Source organism: Enhydra lutris, unplaced genomic scaffold (assembly GCF_002288905.1).
Source record: "Enhydra lutris kenyoni isolate GAN:26980312 unplaced genomic scaffold, ASM228890v2 scaffoldscaffold85, whole genome shotgun sequence".
NCBI lineage: Eukaryota > Metazoa > Chordata > Mammalia > Carnivora > Mustelidae > Enhydra > Enhydra lutris.
In genome coordinates this window covers 2,889,897-2,912,355 of record NW_019154169.1, presented here as the reverse complement: position 1 = coordinate 2,912,355, position 22,459 = coordinate 2,889,897, and the positions used below count along the sequence as shown (strand labels likewise).

Here is a 22,459-nt window from a genome sequence, read left to right as displayed (position 1 = left end):
GTGTTACAGTGACTATATATACAGACTTGCAGCATCAAATGGTGTTCAGATTGTATTTCTATTGAGTACCCCCTACTGTATGGAATCAAACATTCAGTGGTCCTGGGGAGCTTAGTTTGAAGAGTCCTTCTCTGAGTGTTTCATGAACTAACCATCCATCACTTTGTAACACATGCAGACTGTAGCAAGCAGAGTGAGGTTTCTCTACAACAGGGAGGCTGGAACAGGTAGATGGCGGCCGAGCCCGGAGCAGGTTCTGCTGTGGGCCCAGGGGAAGTCCCTCTGCCCCTCAGTGTGCGTACTGGCCAGTATTTTACACTGAGGTTACAGACAGAGCTGTCTGTCACTCAACTATTTTGTAAGTAAAGCTTGCTACCCCATTTCCCGTAGAAGAAAGAGAGTCTAGTGACAGAAACAACGTCCTTTGTCATTAGCAGAATACATATTTTGTTTTGTAGACACGTCTGTTATGGTGGCTTCAGGACCCATGTGCAGTTGGGAAATTTTGTTTTAGTTTAAAATGTGAAAAGTAGAGCAAGACAGCTAACAATATCGTTGAGGTTCTGGAGGGACCATCTAATGCTGGTGTTGGCCCATGCAGGGGTGGGGGTGAGCTGGTACTACCACTTTGGAAAACTGTCTGACATTTCAGTTTCTATTAAAGTTGAACTTCTATATTTTCTATAACCCAGCAAAAAAACACACGGAAAAAAGTAGAAAGTAATATAACACATTGGTATTCTCATTCTCCAGAATGAGCAAGTATTGACAACTTATCTTTTCTTGTTTCAGATTCTTTAAAAGGAAATTATAGTTAGGGTTGAAATCTTTGTCTCCCATCCTGAAAGACCATTTGGTCTTGGATTTGGAATACATTTCAGAAGTCTGTGTTTTTATTCTCCTACTACAAATAAGTGTCAGCAAACAGATAGAGTACAATTTTTTTTTTTTAATTGTAAATAGGACATCATAGTGACCCAGTCATCTACCTCTTGGCTTTTTTCACTTAGCAGTGCAGTTTTGAGATGAATTCACATTAACTTTTTTATCTGCACCCCTACTGACGAACATTTGGGTTATTTCCTCGCACATTTGGTCCACGCGCTTATGTGTGCTGGATCATGCCAGATGTTGCCAGATTGTTCTCCAAAGCGGCTTTTGTCCTTTTGCCTTCCCACTAGCAGCATATGCATGCCAGTCATCCCATTTCTGTTCATCCCAGCCAAAAGGAACGCTGTCCCTATGCAACCCAGGACCCAGAGGTGGACTTCTAGGAACTGATTGCATTTGGAAGGGCTTATCAAGTCTGTACCTTGTCCTGGCCACTGCAGATGGCATGAATGAAAGGGTGCTTTAAGCTGGAAAGGGATTTCAATTTCCCATAGCCTTACCATCAGGTTTTTGGGGGTAGGGGTGGTGAAAAGGTTATGGGGTGATGCAAGAGGTGGAGGAAGGCACATTAACATTTTCTGAGCCTTTAATATAGGCTAAGTAGCTTATATGTACCATCTCATTTACTGCATACCCTCAGGGTTAAGTGTGTGAAGAAACAGGGTAAGTGACTTGGCCAAGTTGTTACCTATCCAGCCATCAGGGGCAGAGGCAGGATTCAGACCAGGGCGGCCAAGTTTCTCTGTTTAGAATTAAAATTTGCATTCATCGTCCTTTTACCTGTTGAGACTATTTCTTAGACATAAAGCTTTCTTTGAAACTGGCCAAATATTCTCAAATTGGTAAGATTAAAGTATATACCTTTGGGGAAAATGGGTGTGTGGAGCCAGTGAAAATGCTATTTAGTCGCTCAATGGCACCAGCTCTGAAGGAGATAGTGCCTGAGGGGTACATTTAAGGTCAAAAAGTAAACTTGCCTTCTCTGTGTTTACTATAGACATTCTTTAATCCAAGGTAAATAATTTGTAATTCTTTCCTTATGAGTCATTCCTACTTCCTTTAAAGTAAACAGTTTTCAAAACTAGAAAGATAAGGAAACAGAGCGACCCAAATGAGGCGATTTGGATTTAAATCTATACCTCATGCCTCTCTCTGTGTTTCAGGGTAGTTGGGCAAACATCTTCATGTGAAGTGTGCACCCACTCAGAAATGGCCTAACATGGAAAGGAAGTCTTGCTTTCAGCAGTTTTCTTATTGGTGCCACCCCAAAAGTAAGGCTGGAGGGGAAGTGGTGGGCGTGAATTTGTGTCCAGTTCCCATGAAGCTAGTGTCCAGCAGACAGAACAGTGCCATGGGCATTCAGAGACCTGGGTTCAAGTCCCTGCTTCTTGACTTCCCAGCAGTATGGCTTGGGTAAGTCAGATAACCTCTCCGCACCCATAAAGGACTGTGTTAAGGAGGACAGTCTGGGTAGGTCAGTAATTCAACATACAGTGATTGAGCATGCAGCGAGGACCAGGCAGGGTGCTGGGTGCTGGAGAAGCTGCATAAAACAGAGTCTGCAGTCACACAGTCACCAGTTAGCCAATCACAATTACAATAAATGTTACAAAGGAAGGTTATAGCGTGGCATGAGACCATGTCAGTGGCGGGGGACGTAACTTTTCTGAAGGGACTGTGGAGAGAGACAGCAAAGGGACGGGAAGAAGCTCCAGCCCCCTTGCATTTCCCTTTGAGGTCACTTGATTCTTTTGCATGACACCTTGGTAGGGTTGTTCATTATCCTTTGCAGTTCAGTAACTTCACCAGAATTCACTGTGGTGTGTGTTGTTATCTGTCCTTTCTTCCTGAAATTTAGTTTGATATTTAATTCTGCAGACACAGATTTTCATCTCCCTTTTTTGTTTTCAGGGCGCATTTCCTTCCCTATTTTGTTTTATCGTTGACTAAGCTTATCTATTTATTCTCCTTTGGGAACACTTACTTATTTGTCGGCTGTCCTTTGTCTTCCATGTCTGCTCTATTTTCTATAATCACTTGTCCCTCTTTTTTCTTTGCAAAAGGAAAAGAATTTTCTGGGATTTGCTCTGTATACCCTCCTCTCTTTGTCACTGTGTTTTTGCTTCTAGTATAGTTTTTACCTTCTCTGTATTGATTTCACTTTTCCTTTTGGTTTTTAGTTTTACCAGTTTACTTTCCACATCTTTTGTTGCCTTGTTGCTTTTCTTGGGCTTCTGTATCTCTTCTTTGGGTTCTAGATGTCAGTCTGTGCCATCCTTCATTTCATGGAGGGAATAGAAGCTGGATTCCAGACAGTAAAGGTGGGCTCTCCACTGGTGTCTCCTTTAGCTTCTTCTCCCCTCGCTTCTGCTGTGTGGGAATGACTCTGCTTTTCCCCCATCAGAACGTCACTCTGGACCTTTATAACTGTGACACGTTGTGGTTTTTCGAGCATCAGCATGCCTGAAGTCTGAAGAGGTTTGGCAGCTTTTGGCTTCTCTCTCCGTTCCAAATTTCATCACTTTGGTAGCTGTTTTCTGCCATTGACTAAGCTTTCTCCCCCCCTCCCCATTCTTTTGATTGCTTTCAGTAGATTTTAAGGGAAGAGAGTGTAGTGTAAACGCCTTATTACTATATTTGAACAGAATTCATGAATGTTACCAAAGCTCTCCTGTCCTCATTCTTGCTATTGTCGTGTTTGTGGATTTGCAGAGCGTCTTGTTACAAAGTGTCATGCATTTGCCCACTTGTCCGTGTATTCATCCAGCCAACAGACTGGTATTTGAGGGTCTGCCATGTGCTTGGATGGAGACCCAGAGAGGAACCATTCATGCTGGGGTAAACCAGTGCTCTCTAGAATTTTCTGGAGGCCAAGAAATAGCAGACATTCTTCTGCTGCTGCTCTTGAGGATTAGGAATGTCCCCTTTCTGTCCCCATAGTTTTCAATTTATTTAAATTTTTCTTTCTGTCACACAGGTAATGCATGAATATTTCTTATAAAAGCTTAGGATAGTGCATGTAAAGTGCAAGCTTGTCCCGAAACCTGCTGTTCCTTCCAGTCCTCCTCTTCTCTCCAGGAGAAGCCTCTGTGGTCGCTTTGACATCTGTGTTGGGTTTTTTGTTTTTGTTTTGTTTTTGTTTTTTTAGCTGCAAAAATGAAATAAACATAAGGTTTAAATAATAGACCTCTAACTCTCTGACCTAAAAAAGTCAAAAGGCAGGAGACTCTAATATTGTTTCAGCTGCTATCAAAGGCTGGTGCTTGAGATCCCCTTGGCCTCTCCCTCCTCATGGTCACCACTGGGTGCAGCTGGTCCTGATCCCAGAGCAAAAAGGAAGAAGTGGGGCAGGGGCCTTCTGATTATGCTGCTCTGTGTTTATTAGGGAGAACATTTTTTTCCGGAAGCTTCCCAGCAGGAGTCTCATTGGTCACGTGGCCACCCCTTGACTAGTCACTGGCCAAGGATTCCCATGGTTCATTGCCTGTGGCTGAGTCCATTTGCACCAAACAAAAATCAGGGATCTCTTAGCAAGGGAGAAAGGAGGGCACCGATTCCTGGGCAGGCAGTGTAGGGGGCCTGCTGTGGCGTGATTTCTGTGGTTTCTGCATTTGCACGTGCCTGTCCAGGTAGAGATAGAAATACCCGCTCCAGTCTCTGTGCACAGAGGTTATTGACTCTGCTCCACCAGTACTGGCTCCTCTGCAGGAGGCTCACCCCCATCAGAAGCAGTAGAAAGCCAGGATAGCAACAGGGGCACCACGTTGTCATTCCAGCCAATATGCAGAAGCCACCGAGACAGTGAGCTCTGCCATCTTCCAGTAGGAAACATGAATCCCCAAATCCTTAATCAAGCATGGTGTTAAACGTCTGGAGGTCCTTCTACCTTGCACGGCAGAACTGCCCCCTCCAGAGTTAGTTCTTGGGAGCCCTTGACTGGCTCAGTCGGTTGAGCATATGACTCTTGATTTCTGGGTCATGAGTTTGAGCCCCACGTTGGGCATGGAGCCTACTTGAAAAAGAAAAACAAAACAAAACCAGAAAACCAGACTTCGTTCTTGGTTCACTGCAAATTCTTACCACACGCTTGCCTTGACCTTGCCTCCAGGTGGAGTTAGCTGGACCTTCCTGTCATTCGCCTCTAATGACCATAGAATGCATCTGGGGTGGGGTTCCTACCTTAGTATCATTGATGGGAGGAGAGGCTTCGGAGAAGGTGGCTACAGCCCATGGGCTGGGCCCTGTGTCATTCCGGTCAATCTCTGCTGGAGGCCAGGGAATAGTGGGGACTCCACCCAGATCATTCATTTCCCAGCAGCCTCACTCTGGAAGCTGCAAGCTTTCTTGCTGTGTTGGCAGGTTTTCTCCAAGGGATGTTTCTCTGACATCGCGGATCAGTGGTGTGTGTTTTTGAACTTCATATGCCTGAAATCCCAGAACAGGTGTTTCTTTGCATCCAACCACATTGTTAGGTGTGTACAGGTTTACAGCTCTATCTTCCTGGTAAATTGGATATTTTGTCACTATAAAGTGAACCTTTTAACATTTATTTTGTATGAAATTTTCCATGTTTCTTCTGTTTGATATTTGTACAGTCTGGTTTTTTCCCATCCTTTAATTTCAACCTTTCTCTATCCTGCTGCTTATCTATGTCTTGTAAAGAGCATATTGTTTTTTAAAACAAGTTCATGGAGATATAATTCACACACCATGCTACTTCTCCATTTATCACTGCAGCAGATAGTTTTCTTAGTGAACTGGGTTTGACAGACTTTTCCTTTGTCTTTTTATTGAAGCATTTAGTCCTTTTATATTTAAGGTATACATGGATATATTTGAATTTAACCTTGTCATCTTCAGTTTTTCTATTTCTCCCCTTATTTTTTTTTCCTTCGGTCTTTCTTTGAATTGATGATTTTTTTCAGTTTGTTTTCTTTCCCTCTACTAGGTTGCAAATTATACCTTTCTTCCCCCTAAAATTACCCTAGTGATTATAGCATGTACATTCTCCTCTCTAAAATCTGGGGTGCTAGACCACCCAGGAAGAGCGTGAAGGAGCCTGGCACAGGTGCCGCAGGCACGTGAGGACAGGCCATTCCCAGCATCTCTGATGTCCGCGCAGTGGCTGGTTTGGCCTATTTCTTCCTTCCATTTCTTCAATACCCAGATAGGTTTTGTTTGCATTAACAAGGTAATTTTTATAATCAGAAGTATCTGGCAGTTTAAAATATGTTTTAAATTCAAACTTGTTCTTTTTTAAAAACTTTTTTTATTTTTTCAAGATTTTATTTGTTTGAGAGAGACAGAGATAGCGAGAGAGAGTGCATGAACAGGAGAGGGAGAAGCAGGCTCCCCGTGAGCAGCGAGCCCAATGCAGGGCTTGATCCCAGGACCCTGGGATCATGACCCAAGCTGTAAGCAGACGCTCAACTGACTGAGCCACCTGGGCACCCTGAATCCAAACTTTTAAATAGAAGGGTTTTTATGTTTTATGGTCACAAATTCTTTAGGCTTATTAATCAGTGTATTAAATATACACAGAGGTACATAGACCATAAATGTACAGCTCAATGAAATTTTATAAAGCAGCGCCCCCATACTGATTAAAAAGAAAAATGGCATTACTAGTACCCCAGAAGGTTCCCTTTGTGACAGAGAAGAGGTCACTGCTTCCCTGAAGTTCACCACCACCCTGACTCCCAGAGCTGATCAGCTCATGGAAGATACCTTAGTTTTGCCTACTCTGAAAACTGTAGTTTTAGTCAGGACATCCTGTAGCGTCCAGGACATCCTGGAGTGTTTGACGGTCTTCAGTTGTGTGTTGCGGTGCTTGGTTCACAGTCCGTGCTGACAGTAGCCCGCTGTGTAGCCTGGCTGTTCAGGGACTAACTTGTTTTGCTGATGCTGGACACTGGCTTATCACTCTTCAGAACACCACTGCCGTAGACAGCTGTGCACACACATGGATTCCCATGGCCCGTACGGCATCTAGACTGCTGTGTGGCACAGCTACCGTCCGGGGCCCGTGTTGGTTTCAGCCTTCGCCCTCGGAGACTAGCAGAGAGCGATAGTGGAGGCCCCATGGCACTTTCCCACTTCCTTGATGGGACTCACTTAACTGATCTTTGACACAGCGAACCAGGCAGTTGGTTCCCAGGAGATAAAAGCTAAGAAGTCATTTCCTATTTCTTCCTTCAGAAGCTCAGTAGAGTGGGAGACCCATGTGCCCTCCTGAGTGGGCCCACCCCTGGAGCCCTGTTCTCAGAGCCTGTTGGGCCTAATAGCTCTAGCTTTCGGCTCCGTAATGCCCCTGTTGGTGGACATCTTGCCATTCGGGGCTGACACTTCTTTGTCAGCTTTGAGAACAGCCCTCCCCTTGTCCATACTGCAGCGAAGCCTGCAGCTGATCACATAAGCAAGACTTCACTGAGGAGTCAGGAGGACAGAAGGGACAGCAGCGCAGAGCGTGCCAGTCATGGCTTATTGTACTGGGCCTGGTTCACTGCTCTTCCCCTCAGCCAGCCTCTGCCTCTGCTGCCAGTGGACTGTCTCGGGCTCCTCCCGCGGAGGTCTGTAAGGGACGGCTCTGCAGCCCTGCCACCATTCAGGATACCTACGTAGGACACCCTCACAGACAGTGGCGGGGAGGGTTCCGCTCCCTCAGGAAACTATAGTTACAGAGAACCCACACAACCAGCAAACTTAGCAGACCCGACGACAGACCTCGAGCCCACACAGTGACCTGGATGAGGCTTCTCCCGGGGCAGCTCGCCAGTTCTCGGCCCACGTAGTGATGACTAACATGGCATCCGTACCCTGTTAGAGTCGTCCTAGGTGCTGTGCGGAGCCAGCGAGGCGTAGCCCCCTTTCCTGGCTGCTCCCTGGAGGGACTGAGGAAGGCAGGTGGCCCGGGTGGTGTGGGCAGGATGCGGAGTTCTCCGTGCTTGGACAGCACTGCCTGAGGGACCTGAGGTTTCATCCAGCCCTGCTGGGTGTGGTCCTTTTGTGTCTCAGTGGCAGGTGGCCGTGGAGGAGGTATGGAATAAGACGTTTGAGTTTGACCGGAGGAAATTTGATACAGAGCGCGCTTACCACGTGTTCTTTTGTCTTTTGTAACAAAAAGGTTGCATTGTCACGTGGGGTGGACAGTGAAGATGATGAAGATATTTCTAAGCAGGATGGGTTTCCAGGCTTGCTTCTCACAACACAACGTACACAAGAAAAAGGTAAGAAAAAAAATTAATACAAAAGCATTTTGTGGCAATAAGTATCGGTTAATTTTTTGGACATACGGCCATCGTACCTCTCTGCCCCATGGTTCTGTGATTGTAAGTGGGAATATTCCTGAGTTCTGTTTTCATTGGAGACAAGTTAGTCGATGGCCACTTGCCTGGATGTTAGGCCGTCTTTAACATATCAGGTGCTTCCTTTGGAGTCCATTCTGTCCGTTCTGTCAGCTGTGAGAGGACACATGACGGGGAGGGTTAAGGCTCAGGCTTTACGTTCTACGCACTCCTTTCCTGCGGCTCCAGAACAGCTTTCTGTTTCCTAAGGGGGGCTCCCATGTACAGGTGAGAAGAAACCTGTCACACCGTGGGCACTGCCAGCTGCTTTGTCGGGACCCTCAGAGTTCCTCAACATCACGGGGACTGATTGGAAAACAATACCGGCCCCCTAATACCTGGACCAGAAAACAGTGGCTGGTTAGGTGGCAGGTTTTATCCCTGTGAGAAAATCTATATGAATATTAAATTCGTGTTAAAAAATGTATCTCTTTTTTAATTATAGAGGTAATACTTTCTCACTATTAAAAAAACCCTGAAATGTAGAAATACATAAATGCACATAATTGTACTGCCATAGATAATCTTGACAATTTAGAATGTATGCAGGCGTAACGTACACATCATTTTGTTACCTGCCTCTTCTCTTACACATACCCTGAATATCTCCCTGTGTTTATTCATGTCCATCCGTTTTCTAACGTCTGTCTGCCTTTGGCCTGGTATGTTATTGTGAGACAAAATCCAGTCCGGAGACAGAAAGCAAGCACATGGTGATCTGAACAGGGAAAGTTTAATGTAAAGAATCATCAGCTATCACAGGGTTGCCTGCAAAGGAGAAGACAGCGGTAGCAGAGAGAGGGAAGAGCTACTTTCGTACAGTTAATGCACATGTAGGGCGCCCAAGGGGAGAAACACATTTGGAGAGTCACTCAAGGCCCAGATGGAAACCTGGGGATGCTGTCGCTGTGGCCCACTGGCTAGTGAGAAAGTTAGCTGTGTCATGCTAACAGAACTCGCTAGAAAGCCGCCCTCTCCAGAGAAGTGCCAGAAGAAGCCACCCAGGGGGAAGTGCTGACCAGCCACTTTTAAGGGAAGGAGGGAGGGAGCAGAAAAGACAGAGAGAGGGATGGAGACAGCCCTGGAATGAGGCACCCAGGCCCCTTCCTCCTCTGTGTGTCTCTGGCCCCCTCTGCTGACGAAGCTCATCATTGCGCCCCTGGCAAGGTGCAGGGGGTGCAGGTCCACTGGTGGGCAGTGGGGGTGGAGTGCAGCTGAGAGGCACAGGATGGGGAAGGGCTCCTGCAGTGGTTTTTCTTTGTGGTGGGCATTAAAAGCCTCTGGACACCTGTGAAAAAGGCCCCACACCAGCCGCAAATTCTAATGCAGTGGCTGTAGGCTGGGGCCCAAGGTCTGTGTTCTTATCAAGCACTTCAGAAAGTGCAACGCAGGTGATCCTTGGACAGCACCACAGTCTGCAGCTTTTAGTGGTTTGGCTCTTGGCTCTGTCATTTCCAGGTAACGAGAGGCGTGGCTACCTTACCTAACCCCGCTTGTGCTCAGTCTGATTGCACCTCTCATGGATTCTTAACAGGGATTAAACTCTGTCACAGTGGGAAGTACAACACGGTCCAGAAATGTGGGCTGATAATTCTTGTCTAGAGGCCAGAGCTGGGAAGCTCTGCGAGCCACATGTGCCCTCCTAGCAGTAAGTGCCCAGGAAGACCAGACGCCCAAGTGCCTTCCTCTGATCCCACCCGTGCCCCTCCACATACTGTGCTTTGTCTTTCTTTTCCATAACCCAGTTTGTCAAAAGACAGCTCTCTATATACCTCCTCCCTTCCCTCATTTGACAGCATCTCTCCTCAACACACTGCACTTTGGTTGGCTCTGTCTCCGTGACTCCCCCAAGCCGCTGACCCGCGTCCTGACAGACACAGAGGGTGGTGTTCTGGCTTCATCGTATGTGGCTTCCCAGGAGCTGTCCACACAGAGGATTGCTCCTGGTGTCTTAAAATCCATCTCTCCCCTGCCTTCATGACATCTCATGTTCCTTGTCTCCTCTTGCCTCTTGGGGTAACCCTTCTTCATCTCCTTTGCGGGCTCATCTCCCTCTCCCTGCCCAGTCTATGTTGGGGTCTCCAAGGCCAGTCTAGGCCCTTTGCTCTTCTAAGCAGTCAGGCTGATCCCTGCTTCCAGTACCCTTTGTTGTGTGTTACGCAATATGGGTACATATGGAATGCCCACTGTCTCTTGCTGTGGTAGCAGCCAGAGCAGTCTTGTCAAAACACGAAGTAGCATCTAGTAGTGTCCCTGTTTGCTCCCCACCATGGGCCCCCATGCCCTTTTTACTTAGATCTCTTCACTGGTTTCCCATAGCCTAAGAGACCTGCGGGGCCTGCCTCTGCTGGGCATTCTGCAGCCACACCAGAGTTCTCTTACTTCTTCAACTGCATGATGTTCCCCTCTGCCACAGGGCCTTTGCACATGCTACTCTCTCTCCCTACCAGCTAATATCTATTACATATGAAGGAGGTGGAAGGAGGGGTTGTGTGTCCGATTTTTTTATGTTTTATATGTTCATATATTTATCAAAGGAAACACCCAGCTGATAACCATGGTTACTCTTGGGAGGAGAAAGGTTCAGAGGATTGTGATCATGGGGAAGTTTTGATTTATCTGTATTATTAGCATTTTTGACAGCAGGACTGTGCTCATATGGTGTGGCTTTTCTTTGAGGATGGGAATAGTGCCTAACATGGCATATGGTACACAGGAAGCCCCGGGTAGGAGACTTTTGCTGTAATTTGAATAGTTTATACCACTTGCCTGGCAGACTGTAAAAATGAAAAGGATAAGGAGTCGAAATGTTTTTGAGAAATGATCAGTGAGAAAACGGAGCCCAATGTACTGTGCGTGCGTTAAGTACCAAAGTGAACTTGGGTGATGCCCATTCTGGCTGTTTTTTTCTGAGAAGTTGGTGACTAAGATACAATAGAGATGATGATTTTTCTTTAGGAAAATAGTTGAATTGTCCTTTTTAAAATGTTTTATCATGACACCTTCCGAACATACAAAAGTAGAGAAAATGGTCAACGAAACTCCCACGTAGCTGCCACCCACCATCTACAGCTGGTAGCATTTTGCCATTCTTCTTCGTGACTCCTCTACCCTTCCCCAGTTTTGTCTGGTGAAGAATTTAAGGGGGCAGTCATTCAAGAGTTCATTAAATGTGAAGACAGTAGGTCTGATGCAGCATTGGAAGTTACCAAAGCAAGACTATTGCAACAGTTATTAAAAATGCAAAATCTTTTTGTAACAGTTTAAACATTTGTTCATCAGAGGCTCACCTACTATGTGCCAGAGATGACATAGCTACTGGCCCCTCCACTCACATTCCATTTGCAGGGGAGGACATGCAGATGGGGGACTGTAATCTGGGGTGCCAAGGTGGATGGCAGAAGCAGCACAAAGACCAGGAGAGCAGTCAACATTGCCAGCCAGAGAAGGCGGCAGGTAGAGGAGGCTTTGTTAGGCTGGATTTGGAATTACAAGGCGGAATTTCATTGGGTACGCCAGTCTAGACTGCCCCAGGACATTTGATCAGACATTTAGATACATACAGATAGTGGGGGCAAGATGACATTTTGGTCAAATATAATTTCTTCAGTGATTATCATTCAAGTGTTGGTAATTGTAATGAACCAGGAAGTAGATTTACAATCTTTTATGTATCTTTAGGCATTTTTGTCTGTTTCTGAATTCTCTTGGTTTTTGCATATTTGTTTCTAATTTATTCTCATCCAGTTGGTTCTGCTCTGTAAATTGACTAGAAACTAACAGCAACCAACATTTCACTATGACAGAGGGCACAAGGCACTCAAGGACATAAAATTACCCTCCTTAGGGAGTGCCTTCATCCCGAATGTGTATTTGTAAATGGAGGGTAACTGAGCGAGATTTATTTGCTTTTGTATCGCCAAGGTAGTTTGCTTCAAGGAACACTATCTGTCTGACCAAGTCAGATGCTACTTCCAGGCAGAGAGGAGTGGGACCTCAGCACATTTGGGGAATAGCGGGTCATACATTTGGGGCACATTTGGGCAATATAGGATAGGGTCATGTTGGAAAGGCAGGGAGGGCTCAGAGTTATTCCCAAGGATTTGGCCCTGGTTCTGTAATCATGGGAGCCAATGGAGGTGCTCCCAGATTAACAGAAGAGAGATGACCAATTCAGTCTGGCTCCTGCCTTGTCCGGACCAGCTTGCTGTGAAACCTTGCAAAGGCTGTCCCTACCCTGGGGCTTGTTCAGCTCATCGGTGGGAGGCCAGTTCCTATGATCGTGCTCTTCTGAGTTGTCAGATGTTTTTATCTGCTTTAAAAAAGTTTTCCTCTCTCTCTTTTTTTAATCAGATGATAAATATTCTGTTCTGAATTTAAAGGTAAGATTCATTTTTTAAAAACCAATTTTCTCAACAAATAGCATTTCTGCCATAATTTAAAAATTTTTGTGTGATTTGTTGGGTGGGGGGGACATCTATCCGTAGGAGTCCTCTCCCATTAAATGTTTTTTTAAAATACTTTTGAGGGGCAGCTGGGTGGCTCAGTTGATTAAGCATCCGACTCTTATTTTGGCTCAGGTCATGATCTCAGGGTTGTGAGATTGAGCCCTGCATTGGGCTCTGAGCTAAGCATGGAGTCAGCTTAAAATTCTCTTCCTCTCCCTCTGCTCTTACCGCCCCCCCACCCCAGTTGCTTGCGTGTCTGCATGCATGTCCACACTTTCTCTCTCTCTCACTCTAAAAAAAATAAAATACTTCTGAAACGTGAAGAAACTCAGATATTCTGTAGTTTAAAAATGACTATAAAAAAATAACTGTAATGCACTGGTTGGTTAGAAATCACATATATATATTTTGCAGAATGAATAGATTGTAACAAATTTGCAAATGTGGAAATAGTTTTTTTCCTCCTTTTTTGCAAACATGGAAATAGTTTTAAGTTTTAATGCTGCGATGCCATAGGAATTTCAAAATTAAAGATTTCTCAGCAGAGTTCATTCGTAGCCTTTTCTACTTTTTCAGCAAAAATTAGAAACTTAATATCAGATTGATGTGTAATGGCAAAATGAACAAGGTGTAATGGAAAAACGAACAAAAGTTCAAAGCCTAATTTTTGGGTTGAAAAGAAAGATCATATTCTTTTCTCAACACTTGGAAATGTGCTTCTCTATGGTGTAGGGTGTTTTTTTGTTTTGTTTTGGGTTTTTTTGCCTATCCCAAGGAAGAAAAGCCCAGTTTAGTCTGCCCCGTGCATCTCTGCTCGGCACCTGCAGTCCTGTCTTGTGCTTCCGAAACAGCCTGCCCCTGACATCCTGCCCCTCTTGAGACCTATGTGTGAAAACACAGTGGCTAAATTCATGGGCAAAAAGTCAGGAAGACAGGGCGCCTGGGTGGCTCAGTTGTTGAGCCTCTGCCTTCTGCTCGGGTCATGATCCCGGGGTCCTGGGATCGAGCCCTGCATCAGGCTCCCTGCTCAGTGGGAAGCCTGCTTCTTCCTCTCCCACTCCCCCTGCTTGTGTTCCCTCTCTCGCTGTGTCTCTCTCTGTCAAATAATAAATAAATAAAACCTTTTTTTTTTTTTTAAGATTTATTTATTTATTTACTTGACAGAGAGAGAGAGATCACAAGTAGGCAGAGAGGCAGGCAGAGAGGCAGGCAGAGAGAGAGGAAGGGAAGGTTTTATTTATTTATTATTTGACAGAGAGAGACACAGCGAGAGAGGGAACACAGGCAGGGGGAGTGGGAGAGGGAGAAGCAGGCTTCCCACTGAGCAGAGAGCCCCATGCGGGGCTCGATCCCAGGACCATGGGATCATGACCTGAGCCGAAGGCAGAGGCCTTAACCCACTGAGCCACCCAGGCACCCCTAAATAAATAAAACCTTAAAAAAAAAGAAGAAAGCTTGACCAGGACCTCTTTTAGTGCCTAAGAGAAGCCACCAGAAGGGCAAGTTTCAATTAAAAGAAACAATGGATATTAGAGTTCCTAAAGCTAAAGCAGACTAAGAGGTACAAGAGCCAAAGTGCGGAGAAAAAAGTGTAATTAAATGTTTGATATATGCTGACCCAGCTGCTCGTGCCAGTTTCCTTTTAGAAGATGCTAACACTTGAAAATCATTACTCTTGATTTTTCTTCCCCAGGATGAAAAAACATTATGTGAGAAGCCACCACCCTCCCCAGGTATTTGCCTTTTGAATTTTTTTTTTTTAAGATTTTATTTATTTATTTATTTGATAGACAGAGATCACAAGTAGGCAGAGAGGCAGACAGAGAGAGAGGAGGAAGCAGGCTCCCCGCAGAGCAGAGAGCCCGATGTGGGGCCGGATCCCAGGACCCTGAGACCACGACCTGAGCCGAAGGCAGAGGCTTAACCCACTGAGCCACCCAGGTGCCCCTGCCTTTTGAATTTAATTGTGATGAAAAGCTTATAATTTGGGAGAATGCCCAGAATCATCATGTCTAAAATAAAGGTCACTTTTTCCCCCTGTAAAGGCTCTTGCTTCTGTCCCGTTACTGAAATTGGGAAGAGGGGGCACCTGCGGGACTTCCACATTTGCTCTAAAAGAGAGGGTCTAGATGTTCAGACAATGAACGTGAACGGTCTTCCCATGGGATGTGCTCAGACACTGGGAGGCCAGTGTCTGCAAAAGGGGGCTACTCTGTGTTCCCAGCACCTGCCAGGGCCAGGGCCAGGGCCAGGGCCAGGGCCAGGCCCAGTCCCATGCCGGGGAGCCTGCCCACCTTTTCTAGCTCACCTCTTCTGGCATATTTTAAGCCGTAGCTTCCATCTTAAATCCTATCTCAAATGTTTTCTTTGTGGGACGCCTCCGAGTTCCGCTCTTGTTTTCAGTGGAGCTGTGGAGGTACTCATTTCTTCGACTACCGTTTCATGTTCTAGGGATTGGATATGATGTAGCAGGGGCCAGGGAGGCTATCTGGAGCCACCGGTCCTTCCGCTAGTCCTTGCCTGCCCCCTCCCCCCGGGTTTGGGCGAGTCCCCTGTCCGGAGCCACTAGCCCTCCTGCCCTGGGGTTGAGCCTCTGAGTCCTTCTCTTCATCTGTCCCTTCCTCTTTGCCCCCACTCTAGTGGTCCTCCAGACTGGCTTCCCTGCCTCTGGGCTGGGCCTCATTCCCGTTCACTTTCTTCACTGCTAGCTTCAGGGGCTCATCTGAGAGGAGAGACTCTTCCTTTTCATAGCTCTGCTTGAAAGCCTTTTCTGGTTCCTGGTGGCTTGCATGACAAAACCTCAGTGTTCCATATTATAGTATGGAAGGACCTCCCTGGGTTCCTGCCTCTCCCTCAGCCACCTCTTTCCCTGTGGCTTCCTGTAGCCTCAGCAGACCAGCTACCCTCTCCCATACTACCCTCTCCCTCTCCCTGTGGCCATTTTTCTCGCCGCAGGGACCGAAGGACCTAGCACAAGGCCTGACCTGAAGGTGACTTGTGTGGTAGTTTTTTAAATACAATCTCTCATAATTTTGAGGTAAAATTGTAAAAATCAATATTTAAAAACAACTTCTCTGTACCTTTCCAGATTTAACTGGTAGAACACGGCAAAGATGTATGGAAATAACCAAAGAAAAGTTCAAGGAATTGAAAGAAGAAAATGTGCTTCTAAGCGGTGCAAACCAAACCCTTACTCTTGAACTTAACCTAATAAAACAAGCAATGAAAGAACTACAGTTAAAACTGAAAAGAACAGAAAAAGAAAACCGAAAGTTGAAAGAGGCTGAGAAAACATCTCCTCAGGAAGGTGGGGACAACAGTTCTTTTATTAGAGGAACAAGGAAGAATTCACCAATTTTCGTATTTTGTTCCCAGCTATCATGACAGCTAGTATTTTAGGTTGTAATGTTTGCTTATGTTAATGTTGATACTATATTATAATACTTAAAGTTCTTTCATTAATATCCTTGTTCAAATTTGATTTTGTCTGCTACATCATTATTATGCTAAAGAAATTCCAATACTTCTTTTGGTTCTTTATGCTTAGCTTAGTATCTTACATACATTTCCTATCAGTTTTTTGTCTGCATGAACAGCATATAAGAGTGCCTCTTCGTGAGCTCAAGCCCTACATCGAGCTCTGCGCTCTGTGTGGAGTCTGCTTGAGATTCTCTCTCTCTCTGCCCCATCCCCCTCCTCCCCTACACACACACTCTCTCTAAAGTATATGAATATATCTTTTGAAAAGTGCCTCTTTCTCTACATACTTAGCAGTGATGAGGATTATATTTTTCTTACTAATTTGACAAACAAAAAGGTGAGGGAGGAAATCCTATTTTAATTTTATTTGTATTTTACTATTGATGAGCTTGAGTATTTTTTTCATATCTTTTCAGGTCATTTTCTTTCTCTTTCATAAATTTTCCCATTTTAAATTAAGATACTGGGATGCCTGAGTGGCTCTGTCTTTTAAGCATCTGCCTTCAGCTCAGGTCATGATCCCAGGGTCCTGGGATCGAGGTCTGAGTCAGGTTCCTTGCTCAGTGGAAGTCTGCTTCTCACTCTGCCTGCTGCCTTCCATGCTTGTGCTCTCTCTGACAAATAAATAAAATCTTTAAAAAAACAAAAGATGTTTTAAAAAAAAGAAAAGGAATCCTTTTGAACAAAATAAGTAAATTGAGACCCCTTGATTTTTTTTTTTTCTTACTGATTTGTAGGAGCTCTTTTACATGTTAGGAATTTTGGCCCTTTTTCATGTATGTAGTAGTTTCTCAGTTTGTTGATAATTTAGCTAAATATAGGATATTTTTCTTTTATGACTTATGCCCTTGGTTAAGTCCTTTTTAACTTTAAGGTTATATAAATGTTCACTAATGTTTTCTCTATACATTGATCTGTTTATATTAGTCTAGTATTACAGCCTTAAGAAAAGTGTCTTCATACAGACTCTGTGTATTTCTTGTCTTAGCCACATCTATTCCTGCAACTTTATATTATTTGTGCTATTGTTTTTTAGAATCTATTTTCTAATGTTTTCTAAATCTATTTTCTTATGTTTTCTAATAAGACATTACTATTCTATGGGAAGGCTCTTAGTTCTAATAAATTTTCCATTTATTTTATATGGCTTTCAAGGCACTACTGTATCATCTGAAACATTTTTCTTTGCAATCTAAAATTTTCATTTTACTTTAATTGTACATGTACAGACTTCCAAAACACTGTTGACTGTTCCATTCTAAAACTACTAAGTTACTAAACTTTTATTCATTAATGTCTATACATCTGTCCTCCACTGGCTCTGTGAGCCCAAAAGGGAGAAAAGATCAGGTGATTGGCAATTTATATAAAATCTTGATCAATTTGGTATAAGTTCTTCTAATATTAATTTTTTTTTTTCAGTAGTTGCTGCCCCTGAACTACTTTATCTAAGAAAACAAGCTCAAGAACTGGTGGATGAAAATGACGCGTTAAAAATGACTGTCCATCGTTTGAATGTAGAATTGAGTAGATATCAGACAAAATTCAGGCATTTGTCCAAGGAAGAGGTAATGTTCAGTTTTAAAATACCAGTTTTCTGATTTTTTAGGCTTTACTGTGGAATTGCTTTCTCTGTGTCCGCCTTTTGTCCCTTCCTTCCCTTCCTCCTTTCTCAAAACAAAAGCAATAAAGTCTATTTTTTTTTTTTTTAAGAAAGCCTGAGGATAGTACAGAACTATAAAAGTATATAAGTTAAGGAATAAAAGTCCATGTCAGTGGCTCCATTCTTAGTCCTGTTCCTCTTTTTTTTTTTTTTTCATACATTACAATTTTATTTTTGTGTACACATTTGTTTAACAGTCACTGCATTTCTGGACCAGGTTCAGGTAACTGAAGGGCCTTTATAATTAGTTTATATTGTCTAGATCCAAGGTATGCTTGCAAACTTAGGCTGGGGCAGAATGGGAAATAACATCTTTCTAGAGACAGGCTTAGAAACTCTAGTCCAGTAAGTTAAGACGTTTCCTACTCGGATAGCGGGGCTGACCCATGCCTGGCTACTAGGCCACCATTCACAGGTACAGCCAAGGTAACAGGGTACAGACCACCAAAAACAAGACCAACCAGTCCATCCCATGTTCTGATATAGGTTTCACAATTCAAATCACCTGTATTCAAAGGTAAACTACAAAATCTTTGTAAGATATGTGTGCAGTCAAAAATGGGCTCACTGCCATCGGTAGGCCCCAGCTCTACGAGCCTGTGTCACATTTAAGATGCATCAAAAAAGACTATTTGCCCTTAGACCACAGAGACCAGTATTAAGTCTGACATGTTGATTCATGTTCAAACAGATTCCTTTCTGCTTATGGGAGTTGGTTAATTTTTCTGGTTATGATATTGAAAATGAAGTCTTCTTGACAGTGTCATCTCGTTCATGATTTTCCATCTTGAGCCTTATGCTAACAGCATTTGGTGTCTCCACCCATCCTCTGTGGCCACACTGGGGCTTCTTCCTACTTTGGTCACCTCCCCAGAGTGCAGCCATCTTTGGCTGACCAGTCCTGCTCCTCGGGGTATAGCTGTTATTTGTTGGTGTACCAACTTCGGAAAGAAAGCAGACTAGTTTACATAACCGCCCCACCCCCAAAATCATCCAGCTCTCATAGCCCATGGAACTTGAGTTCCTGATTCCCACAGGACCAGCAAACAAAGAATCAGTTTTGAAACAGGCATGGGAGCACCCCTCTGCGACTCCACGCTGGGTTCAGCATGGGGGAAGCAGGCAAAAACAGCCACATCCTACTGTTTCCCTGGAAGGGGTTTGGCTGCATACTTTCCCAGCTGCTGCCTGAGGTCTGGTTTCCAATCAGCCTGCTTCTAGGTGCTGAAGACAGTCTTCCCTTTCAGGAAATTAATGAATCTCTGTACACCCTCAGCTACTGGGAGGCGCTGAGGAGAAAGACAGCGGCTTAGGCAATTCACAGATGTTTGAGAGGCAACCAAATACTCAGGCTGGGCTGGTTGATGAGTCTCGTCTCATAAGAGACCAGTCCGTCAAAACTGGGAGATGTAGGCTGTGAAGAACACCAAGAAGAGCAAGAAGGTCAGGTCCTTGCCCTTAGAGAGTAGTGCACGTGAGGGACGGGGTTGCGAGATAGCATAGGACATGTCAGGATACACAGCAGACTGGCCCCTGCTGGGATCACGGTGGAAAGCCAAGGGCACATCTGTTCTCACGTGGTTCCTCGGAATCCAGGGCAGTTTCACAAGCTTCTGATTTTGCAGTAGGACTTACGTTTAAATTTTTAAATAACAGCATTGAGATATAATTCACATATTCACGTCACCCACTTAACGTGCACAGTTCAGTGATTTTTACTGTCCTCACAGAATCCGGCAACCATCACCATGGTCACATGTAGAACAAGTTCATCATGACAGGAAGTTTCCTGCCTGCTAGGAGTCACTCCCCATTTCCCCCCACCACCTGCCCTGGCTCCCGTAAGCACTAAGCTACTTTCAGTCTCTGTGGATTTGCCTGTTCTGAACATTTCACGTCAACAAGATCATACAACATGTGGTCTTTTGTGACTGACTTCTTTCACATAGCATGATGTTTTTTTAACTACAGCAAAAAAAGTTAACATTCTAAGACACGCTTCCTAGGCCAGGGCCTTTTGCAGGGCTGCGGGCGAGCCAGTTCCCCTTAAAAGGGTACAGACAAGCGGGCCCAGTGACAAGCCACTGCTCTCCCACACTGTCCTGCCCTGTGCAAATGCCCCATTCTCTGTGACAGCCTTCCCTGATCACTCCCATTATAGAATCTCTCTTTCTCAAATCATCTCAGACTTTCGTTTGTACCACTCTTAAGGCAGCTAGAACTTTCTGCCCTATACTGTATTTTTGTGTGTAGTGTATTATGTTCATTTGTGTGAGAAGACTTCTGTTGTTAGATCACAAAATCCTGGAAAACTGTTGCATTGTGATGTCTATAATGAGTTAGAGAGTTCTCACTGTTTGCTGAATGAATGAGTGATGAGTGTTGAGTCACAATATTGTACACCTGAAACTAATATAATACTGTATGTTAACAACACTGGAATTAAAATGTAAAACCTAATGAAAAAAAAAGAATAAGGCCTGAACTTTCAGAGGAAGCATTGTTTAATTTGCCTTCACTATGTGTTTTTTTCTTAGACTTTAAATATTGATGGTCTCCCATCAAAGGGCCCAGCACCACCCTGGTTGGTAAGTAAAAGTTACTTAATTTCAGGCCTGTATTTTCTGGGCTCTAATTGAGTACCTATGAAAAACCATTCTAGATGAATTAAATTTTCTTAGCTTCTGAAAAATGTGCTGTTTGTTTTCAGACGTAAGACCCAAGTTAACCTTCTTTATTCCATTATGTTCAGTTGGATATAAAGTACCTGTCACCCTTGTTACTGGCCTATGAGGACCGAATGAAAGAGAAGGATGAGCTCAATGCCACCCTTCAGGTAGGCTGGCAGACGTCTCAGGACAAGGTTTATAAAATATAAGACTGTTTAAAACTTTAAAGAAACATTTTAAAGATAGGTATGCCCCAGTATCTACTATGTACTCAGATGTCGGAGGGAGGGAAGGAAGGATGGAAGGGACGAGGGAAGGGAGGAAGGAAGGAAAGGAGGAAAGAAAGAGCATAGTGGTACCAATGGGTGGGAGAAAAAGAAAGAAGGAAGGAGGCAGGGAGGGAGGGATCAGTGGAGCAGGAGGGGTGCATTGGGGTGGATGGGAGAGGTATGGAGGGATGGGTTGGTGCTGCATCGGAAGCCCAGATTTCCCAGGCAGGCAGGGGAATTAAGTTCAGACTTAAATGCTTCCTTATTCTCTGAAGAGCTGACCCCAGGGAAGTCCCGTTCTGTTGGTAATGGTGAGGGCACCAGGTTTTTGTTGATTCTGCCTGATCAGCTCTGTTTCATGGGAATGGCCTCTGGCAGCAGAGCTCATTCTCATTACACAGGGGGGCAGGGCTATGTGGGTATGCTAGATGTGTCCCATCCTCTCCCTCCTGCTCATGTAAGTGGCCAGAGATCTCTGGAATTGGAAGGATCCAGAGAGAACAGTTTGGATTCCCTGAGCTCTGGCTGGAAGGGTCTGTTAAGTCCCGCAGCCTGCCCTTGTTACACACTAACTCACACACATGGTCCACGTGATGTGCTTTTGAACCTTTTCTTCTAGATTGGACACTTAACTTTGTAAAAGAGTGAATTAATCTTACGCTAATTAATTAGCTATCAAGTCAAATAATTAACAAAATTAGTTCGGTGCCTCTTCTAAAACTGGGTTCAGGGAACGTTTTTTGTAAATGGCATTTAGTAAATATTTTAGGCTTTGCAGGCCACAGGACCTCTGTCTGCAACTCCTCAGCTCCGCAGTGGTAGCAGGAAGGCAGCTATAGACAAAGGGCAAATGAATGGGCGTGGCTATGTGCCCATAAAACTTTACTTACAAAACACACCCTGGCCCTTGGGCTTCAGTTTGCCCGAGCCCTGTTCTGTAGAAGGACAGTCAGCCATTGAGGAGTGTGTCTGGGCAGAAAGGTAAAGGAGAAACTCCTTGGCATTGTCGAGCTAAACCAGTATAAGCATAAAGGTCTGAGAGAGCTGGGAGAAGAATATTTAGAAGCATCCGAGAATAAACATTGGTAACCAAGGCTCTCCCTGAAGGCCGGCGCAAGACAGGGAAGCCCAGTGAGGGCTGGCTAAGAGAAGCGGGCGGGAGGATGCCCCACAGGAATGCCAGAACACAGTGTTCAGGAGGCGAAAGCAGACCCCATGGCAGTCCTCAGTCCTGCTGATGACGGCGGAGCTGTGATCACCACCAGGGCAAAATCAGGAGACTCCAAGCCCTACCCATGCTGACCCCTTCCATTCCATTAAAGTGGGCTTTAATTAGGAGGAGAAGTTCTTTTATCTAAAAAGCTCCAATTTATCCTCCAAAGTCTTTAAACAAAGGAAAGATTGCCATGTTCCTAGGCACCTCTGCTCTTTTTTTACCTGCCTTTATCTTTTCAAGTATTTGGCAATTCTAGAAAAATGTTATCAAATCGGGAATTGAGCATTTCAAACCCCCAAGGCTATCTGTCCCTTGCGCTCAGCATCAGGGTTGTCTCCTGGTTCCCCAGCAGCCCCTGGGAGCTCCTGAAGGGCTGGCACCTGGCACTGGTACCTGCTGTTCAGGGATACTTTGCTAGAAAGCTGCTGACCTCTGACCCGAGGTGCGGCAGTGGCACGAGAGCTGAAGATGGGGCTGAGT

General features: G+C 44.7%; 1 protein-coding gene and 1 pseudogene across 1 annotated transcript in view; one reads left to right on the top strand and one right to left on the bottom strand.

Moving 5' to 3' along the window:
- Positions 1-22,459, top strand: part of LOC111161587 (centrosomal protein 89) — a 79,633-nt gene that overhangs the window by 23,691 nt on the left and 33,483 nt on the right. The window contains exons 5-11 of the mRNA XM_022525341.1: positions 8,015-8,117; positions 12,588-12,616; positions 14,376-14,415; positions 15,771-15,989; positions 17,588-17,730; positions 20,363-20,413; positions 20,578-20,661. Of these exons, the coding sequence (XP_022381049.1) occupies positions 8,015-8,117; positions 12,588-12,616; positions 14,376-14,415; positions 15,771-15,989; positions 17,588-17,730; positions 20,363-20,413; positions 20,578-20,661 (669 nt within the window). The remainder of the gene's footprint in view (positions 1-8,014; positions 8,118-12,587; positions 12,617-14,375; positions 14,416-15,770; positions 15,990-17,587; positions 17,731-20,362; positions 20,414-20,577; positions 20,662-22,459) is intronic.
- Positions 18,023-18,611, bottom strand: LOC111161588 (annotated as a pseudogene).